The sequence below is a fragment of the Oncorhynchus keta genome, unplaced genomic scaffold (genome assembly GCF_023373465.1).
Source record: "Oncorhynchus keta strain PuntledgeMale-10-30-2019 unplaced genomic scaffold, Oket_V2 Un_contig_6679_pilon_pilon, whole genome shotgun sequence".
Taxonomy (NCBI): Eukaryota; Metazoa; Chordata; class Actinopteri; order Salmoniformes; family Salmonidae; genus Oncorhynchus; species Oncorhynchus keta.
Genome location: NW_026288999.1, coordinates 1 through 8310, shown reverse-complemented (window position 1 = coordinate 8310; position 8310 = coordinate 1). Strand labels below are relative to the sequence as shown.

Here is an 8310-nt window from a genome sequence, read left to right as displayed (position 1 = left end):
GGTGGGTTTTATATAACCAGGGAAGTCAGGACACGCTTTGGAGGTGGGTTGATGTCTTTATATAACCAGGGAAGTAATTGACAATATATTCTCTTTTACATTGCACATAACACGGGCCTTTTAGGTGGGTACTGAGCTCCAGCCCCTGAACCAGCCGGTGGGGTCACTGAAAGCAGGATGCCCTCAGATGTCAGCTGGGACACAGAGTCATGACGGCACATCTGTCTGCATGAGTCTGTGTTCAGGTTCTTCTCCAAAACACTGAGTCCTAAACCACCCACCACCTTCAGTATGGTGACCTTACGACAGGGGGCACAGTGGGACAGATCAGACCTCACAACAGGAGAGGCATCGCCAGGCCTTACTGACAGCACCAGTGGGACAGATCAGACCTCACAACAGGAGAGGCATCACCAGGCCTTACTGACAGCACCAGTGGGACAGATCAGACCTCACAACGGGAGAGGCATCACCAGGCCTTACTGACAGCACCAGTGGGACAGATCAGACCTTACTGACAGCACCAGTGGGACAGATCAGACCTCACAACAGGAGAGGCATCACCAGGCCTTACTGACAGCACCAGTGGGACAGATCAGGCCTTACTGACAGCACCAGTGGGACAGATCAGGCCTTACTGACAGCACCAGTGGGACAGATCAGGCTTTACTGACAGCACCAGTGAGACAGATCAGGCCTTACTGACAGCACCAGTGGGACAGATCAGGCTTTACTGACAGCACCAGTGGGACAGATCAGACCAAACAACAGGAGAGGCATCACCAGGCCTTACTGACAGCACCAGTGGGACAGATCAGACCTCACAACTGGAGAGGCATCACCAGGCCTTACTGACAGCACCAGTGAAGTACAGGAGTACAGTGGGAATTGAGCATTTATCTTAAGGTCAGAAAGACACTTCTAATTCACGCAAATACATTTTACTGGACTCTGGATGAGGTCATCCTAAATATTTAGTTTCATTTTGTTAAGACACTCCAGGTCATCCTAAATATTTAGTTTCATTTTGCTAAGACACTCCAGGTCATCCTAAATATTTAGTTTCATTTTGCTAAGACACTCCAGGTCATCCTAAATATTTAGTTTCATTTTGTTAAGACACTCCAGGTCATCCTAAATATTTAGTTTCATTTTGTTAAGACACTCCAGGTCATCCTAAATATTTAGTTTCATTTTGCTAAGACACTCCAGGTCATCCTAAATATTTAGTTTCATTTTGCTAAGACACTCCAGGGTCATCCTAAATATTTAGTTTCATTTTGTTAAGACACTCCAGGGTCCTAAATACTTAGTTTCATTTTGACAACAGATTGTGGATAAATACTTTTTTCATCTTACTATCTGTCCAAATACTAAATACAGTTTAATTTTGTAAAATGCATTAAATTTTGGTACATTTTTACAAATAAAATGTTATCTAGAATAAAAACTACAGCATTATCAACAATTCCCTCTGGGTAATATATCTCATTTGGTAACCACACAACTCTGGGTAATATATCTCATGGTAACCACACAACTCTGGGTAATATATCTCATGGTAACCACACAACTCTGGGTAATATATCTCATGGTAACCACACAACTCTGGGTAATATATCTCACGGTCAACACACAACTCTGGGTAATATATCTCATGGTCACCACACAACTCTGGGTAATATATCTCATGGTAACCACACAACTCTGGGTAATATATCTCATGGTAACCACACAACTCTGGGTAATATATCTCATGGTCACCACACAACTCTGGGTAATATATCTCATGGTCACCACACAACTCTGGGTAATATATCTCATGGTCACCACACAACTCTGGGTAATATATCTCATGGTAACCACACAACTCTGGGTAATATATCTCATGGTAACCACACAACTCTGATAATATATCTCATGGTCATCTCACAACTCTGGGGTACTGTCTGTGGTGCCTGGTCACCAATACAACTCTGGGTAATATATCTCCTGCACTGTCTGTCACCACACAACTCTAGATAATACAAGCATCTCCAGCACTCTGGGTGCCTGGGCTTAGATAACACAAGGTAACCACACTGTCTCCTGGGCTTAGATAATACAAGGATCTCTGGCACTGTCTGGTGCCTGGGCTTAGATAATACAAGGATCTCCTGCACTGTCTGTGGTGCCTGGGCTTAGATAATACAAGGATCTCTAACACTGTCTGTGGTGCCTGGGCTTAGATAATACAAGGATCTCCAGCACTGTCTGTGGTGCCTGGGCTTAGATAATACAAGGATCTATAACACTGTCTGTGGTGCCTGGGCTTAGATAATACAAGGATCTCCTGCACTGTCTGTGGTGCCTGGGCTTAGATAATACAAGGATCTCTAACACTGTCTGTGGTGCCTGGGCTTAGATAATACAAGGATCTCCAGCACTGTCTGGTGCCTGGGCTTAGATAACACAAGGATCTCTGCACTGTCTGTGGTGCCTGGGCTTAGATAATACAAGGATCTCAGCACTGTCTGTGGTGCCTGGGCTTAGATAATACAAGGATCTCCTGCACTGTCTGTGGTGCCTGGGCTTAGATAATACAAGGATCTCTGCACTGTCTGGTGCCTGGGCTTAGATAATACAAGGATCTCCTGCACTGTCTGGTGGTGCCTGGGCTTAGATAATACAAGGATCTCCTAACACTGTCTGTGGTGCCTGGGCTTAGATAATACAAGGATCTCTAACACTGTCTGGTGCCTGGGCTTAGATAATACAAGGATCTCCAGCACTGTCTGTGGTGCCTGGGCTTAGATAATACAAGGATCTCCAGCACTGTCTGGTGCCTGGGCTTAGATAATACAAGGATCTCTAACACTGTCTGGTGCCTGGGCTTAGATAATACAAGGATCTCCCAGCACTGTCTGTGTGCCTGGGCTTAGATAATACAAGGGTCTCCTGCACTGTCTGTGTGCCTGGGCTTAGATAATACAAGGATCTCCAGCACTGTCTGTGGTGCCTGGGCTTAGATAATACAAGGATCTCCTGCACTGTCTGTGGTGCCTGGGCTTAGATAATACAAGGATCTCCTGCACTGTCTGTGGTGCCTGGGCTTAGATAATACAAGGATCTCCTGCACTGTCTGTGGTGCCTGGGCTTAGATAATACAAGGATCTCCAGCACTGTCTGTGGTGCCTGGGCTTAGATAATACAAGGATCTCCTGCACTGTCTGTGGTGCCTGGGCTTAGATAATACAAGGATCTCCTGCACTGTCTGGTGCCTGGGCTTAGATAATACAAGGATCTCCTGCACTGTGAATGGCCTGATTACATTTATTTAGCAGATAATGATTTATTGTGGTGAAACAGATGAAACCAAACATTTGAAGTGACACATTTATTAACACAAATTTCAAAAGGGGTCAGACCTTGTCACCAAACATACATTAGATTCAGCATTCATTCCCACTATAAAACAAGAGGCAACAAGAAATGTCCAGCTGGCAACGAGTCTTCATTGTATGAAATAAAGGATTGTCCACATTTGACATGTACCTGTGTCTCTTATAGAGATCTATTTCCCTAGGAAATATCAACCCTCACGTTATGGACAGTTTCACTAAACACGACATCGGTATGAATGGTGAAGTGAGATGGCGCCAGCTGCAGTGGGGTCTCTTGATAAAGCCAATACCACAATTGTCCAGGCTGGGCCAATCCGTTCTGTGCTGGTCAGACGTTTTCTTTTTCCATGAATTGTCAGCAGCTTGAGCGCTCAAACCGTGCTGAAGGCCCCCCAGACAAGATCTGCAGCCAGGGTGCTTGAAACCGCGCTGAAGGGTGGGGAATCTGCAGCCATCTAGATCCCATGGCTGAGGGTCGGGAATGGGGTTAGATCCCATGGTTGAGCAGGTCGTGATGGGGTTAGATCCCATGGTTGAGCAGGTCGTGATGGGGTTAGATCCCATGTTGAGCAGGTCGTGATGGGGTTAGATCCCATGGTAGAGCAGGTCGTACTTGGGGATGTTCTGAGGGTCGATAGGACTCTTGACGATCATCTTCCCCTCATAGCTCCTCTGTAGATCACCTCGATCAGATCCAGGAAGTCCTGCTTGGTCTTAAAACTGCCCACAAACTTGGTGTGATCTGGAGACCTGTATAGGGTCAACAGTGTTTTAACTATAGGCCTACAAAGGGGAAATGGTTTGTAGCTAATATGAGTACCCACAACTATGACATTAAAAGGAGAGTGTGTTACAACTCACTGAAACTAACATTGTATAATCAACCAGTGGTATTCTAACGCCCGAGTCCAGTTGTAGGCCATCTTCCTTCTCAACACTAAGATGTCACCCTCACCCATAATCAACCTTCATGTGTTGTCCGTTGAAGAAGAAGACGGTAGACGGGATGTAGCTGATGTCGAAGTATCTCGTGTAGACGGGAGCCGAGTCCACATCCACGATGTAGATAGACGCCATGTTACTCAGGTCGTGGGAGGTTTTGGACAGCTGGCAAAAAGAATGACAACACTGTCATTCCGACTCAGACAGACAAACGTTTTTAAAAACATTTTTTTTACAATGACAGTGTTGTTGTAAATATTGGTAACGACTGACATGCATGTCAATGTTTACTGGCCACAATATTGTAGTAGTTAGCTGGTAGAGCTAGCTAGTTAGCCAGCTAGCTACACATGCTAATGTTAGCTACTTACAATCTCGTCAAGCTGCAGGCAGACCGAGTCTTCATCTCTTCCAAACCGAAGAACTAAAACCTTTTCGGCGACCGTTTTTATTACCTCGTCTATGTCCCTTTGCATGACAATTTGGCCAAAAACAAACTCATTTTGTCAGCTGCTGGCTAGCATTGTGTTCAGTTTGACAAACGAAAATGGCACGTACCGGTATGTTGTGTCACACCATAAAACGTCCGTCAGAAACTGTGACCGAACAGCCGCTAGTGTCCGCTGCTTCTTTCCTCTGTCAAGTATGTTGATATTTGTTTAACGTCTAATACTGCGTTTTACTAGTATATCCGTACGTAGTATGGCTAGTACATTTTAGCTTGCTGTTTGGGGTTTTATAGCACTTTGAGAAATCAGCTGATGTAAGAAGGGCTTAATAAATACATTTGATTTGATTAGAAGCAGTAGGCTAGAAAGATTTCAGACACAACCACAGTTTTTCGTACCAAAGCAAGTATGCGTTGGGATCACTTTTGTTCAAATAAACACACAAAAAAACCACTCAATCCATCAACAAAAACAACTACGTTTAACTTATATATTAAAGTGAGCATGTTTTTATATACAGTTAACCATTGGGGTGTCTGAAGAAAGGGAGAGAGACAAAAGTGAGAACCAGAAATCTGTGGTACATATCTATTCAATCTATCTCATCTACATACAGTTGAAGTCGGAAGTTTACATACACCGTAGCCAAATACATTTAAACTCAGTTTTTCACAATTCCTGACATTTATTCCTAGTAAACATTCCCTGTCTTAGGTCAGTTAGGATCACTTTATTTTAAGAATGTGAAATGTCAGAATAATAGTAGAGAATTATTTATTTCAGCTTTTATTTCTTTCATCACATTCCCAGTGGGTCAGAAGTTTACATACACTCAACTATCTATCAGATAGCATTGCCTTTAAATTGTTTAACTTGGGTCAAACGCTTCGGGTATCCTTCCACAAGCTTCCCACAATAAGTTGGGTGAATTTTGGTCCATTCCTCCTGACAGAGCTGGTGTAACTGAGTCAGGTTTGTAGGCCTCTTTGCTCGCACACGCTTTTCAGTGCTGCCCACAGATTTTCTATGGGATTGAGGTCAGGGCTTTGTGATGGCCACTCCAATACCTTGACTTTGTTGTCCTTAAGCCTTTTGCCACAACTTTGAGAAGTATGCTTGGGGTCATTGTCCATTTGGAAGACCCATTTGCGACCAAGCTTTAACTTCCTGACTGATGTCTTGAGATGTTGCTTCAATATATCCACATAATTTTCCTTCCTCATGATGCCATCTATTTTGTGAAGTGCACCAGTCCCTCCTGCAGCAAAGCACCCCCACAACATGATGCTGCCACCCCGTGCTTCACGGTTGGGATGGTATTCTTCGGCTTACAAGCCTCCAAACATAACGATGGTCATTATGGCCAAACAGTTCTATTTTTTTATTTCATCAGACCAGAGGACATTTCTCAAAAGTACGCGCTTTGTCCCCATGTGCAGTTGCAAACCGTAGTCAGGCTTTTTTATGGCAGCTTTGGGAGCTGTGGCTGTTTAAAGGCACCGTCAACTTTGTGTTTGTAAACTTCTTGACCCACTGGAATTGTGATACAGTGAATTAAAAGTGAAATAATCTGTCTTTAACAATTGTTGGAAACATTACGTGTTAATGCACAAAGTAGATGTCCTAACCGACTCGGCCAAAACTATAGTTTGTTAACAAGAAATTTGTGGAGTGGTTGAAAACAAGTTTTAATGACTCCAACCTCAGTGTATGTAAACTTCCGACTGTATATACCAGAACCATGTATCCCAGGTCCACTGTATCAGAACCTTTCAGGAGCTCAGCTGTTTCACTACATGTCTATGGAACCCTGGCAACAGAACCAGTGATGCTGGAACTGTCAGTGTCTATGGCAACAGAACCAGTGATGCTGGAATGTCAGTGTCTATGGCAATAGGAACAAGTGATGCTGGCAGTCAGTGTCTATGGCAACAGAACCAGTGATGCTGGAACAGTCAGTGTCTATGGCAACAGAACCAGTGATGCTGGAACAGTCAGTGTCTATGGCAATAGAACCAGTGATGCTGGAACAGTCAGTGTCTATGGCAACAGAACCAGTGATGCTGGAACAGTCAGTGTCTATGGCAACAGAACAAGTGATGCTGGAGCGGTCAGTGTCTATGGCAACAGTACCAGTGATGCTGGAACAGTCAGTGTCTATGGCAACAGAACAAGTGATGCTGGAACAGTCAGTGTCCATGGCAACATGTTTTGGTAACTCCTCTTCTTCACAGGAACAGAGCCTGGTGTTTATTTCACGGCAATACAAACCATGGTGAGGGTGATGGACAAGTGTCCAATGAAAAATATGAAACCTTCAAAAACAGTCTAACAAAGAGTGCAGGAAACTAAATAAACAGAAATGACTGCATTGTGCAAGTCCACCCACCATCTCTCCCTCCCCCTTTCTCCCTTCCACTCCCCCCTCCCTCCCCCTTTCTCCCCCTCCCTCTCCCCTGCTCTCTTCCTCCCTCCCTCCCCTTTCTCCCTTCCACTCCCTCCCTCCCCTTCTCCCCTCTCTGCTCTCCCCATCCCTCCCCACTCCTTTCTTCCCTCCCCCCCCTCCCTCTCCCCTCCTCCTAATCATTAGGTAGAGGATCATATACACAGATTTGGGCCTCAGGACAGAGAAGTGTGGTGATTGGTCGACCTGGCTGTGAGGTCACTTCCTGTAGGGTGAGTGGTGGTGGTGGGGGGGTCAGTCAGAGAGTGTCTTGGGGGCGAGACAGGGGGCAGGAGTGGGACTTAATGCTGTTGTGTTTAGTGTCCGCCTCGTCGAAGTCTAACAGTCGAGCGTTGACGTTGATGTCCATACAGCCGTGGTAGTAGGCTGTCACCGGGTGGCGGAGACCGGGACCTCATCTGGAGACGGACGGAGGGATTAAATACCCAGAAACACTTCACACGGCATCAATCTGAATCAGTTCTGAAATATGGACTACGTTAGTTAGTTTCACCAACCTGGAAGTCCTGTGGCTAATGAGCTACTAGCTAGCTACCTGGCAGCCCTGTGGCTAATGAGCTACTAGCTAGCTACCTGGCAGTCTTGTGGCTAATGAGCTACTAGCTAGCTACCTGGCAGTCCTGTGGCTAATGAGCTACTAGCTAGCTACCTGGCAGTCCTGTGGCTAATGAGCTACTAGTTAGCTACCTGGCAGTCTTGTGGCTAATGAGCTACTAGCTAGCTACCTGGCAGTCCTGTGGCTAATGAGCTACTAGCTAGCTACCTGGCAGTCCTGTGTGGCTAATGAGCTACTAGCTAGTTACCTGGCAGTCCTGTGGCTAATGAGCTACTAGCTAGTTACCTGGCAGTCCTGTGGCTAATGAGCTACTAGTTAGTTACCTGTCAGTCGTGTGGCTAATGAGCTACTAGTTAGTTACCTGGCAGTCCTGTGGCTAATGAGTTACTAGCTAGTTACCTGGCAGTCCTATGGCTAATGAGCTACTAGCTAGTTACCTGGCAGTCCTGTGGCTAATGAGCTACTAGCTAGTTACCTGGCAGTCCTGTGGCTAATGAGCTACTAGTTAGTTACCTG

At 45.4% G+C, this 8310-nt stretch overlaps 1 protein-coding gene across 1 annotated transcript; it reads right to left on the bottom strand.

The window, feature by feature from the left end:
• Positions 1 to 3870: 3870 nt before the first annotated feature.
• LOC127926055 (thioredoxin-like protein 4B) lies at positions 3871 to 4943 on the bottom strand. The gene is given in 4 exon segments (XM_052511329.1): positions 3871 to 4045; positions 4048 to 4133; positions 4339 to 4490; positions 4697 to 4943. Coding segments are annotated over 4 exon segments (420 nt in total). The 5' UTR covers positions 4802 to 4943; the 3' UTR covers positions 3871 to 3968.
• Between the last annotated feature and the right edge of the window lie 3367 nt (positions 4944 to 8310).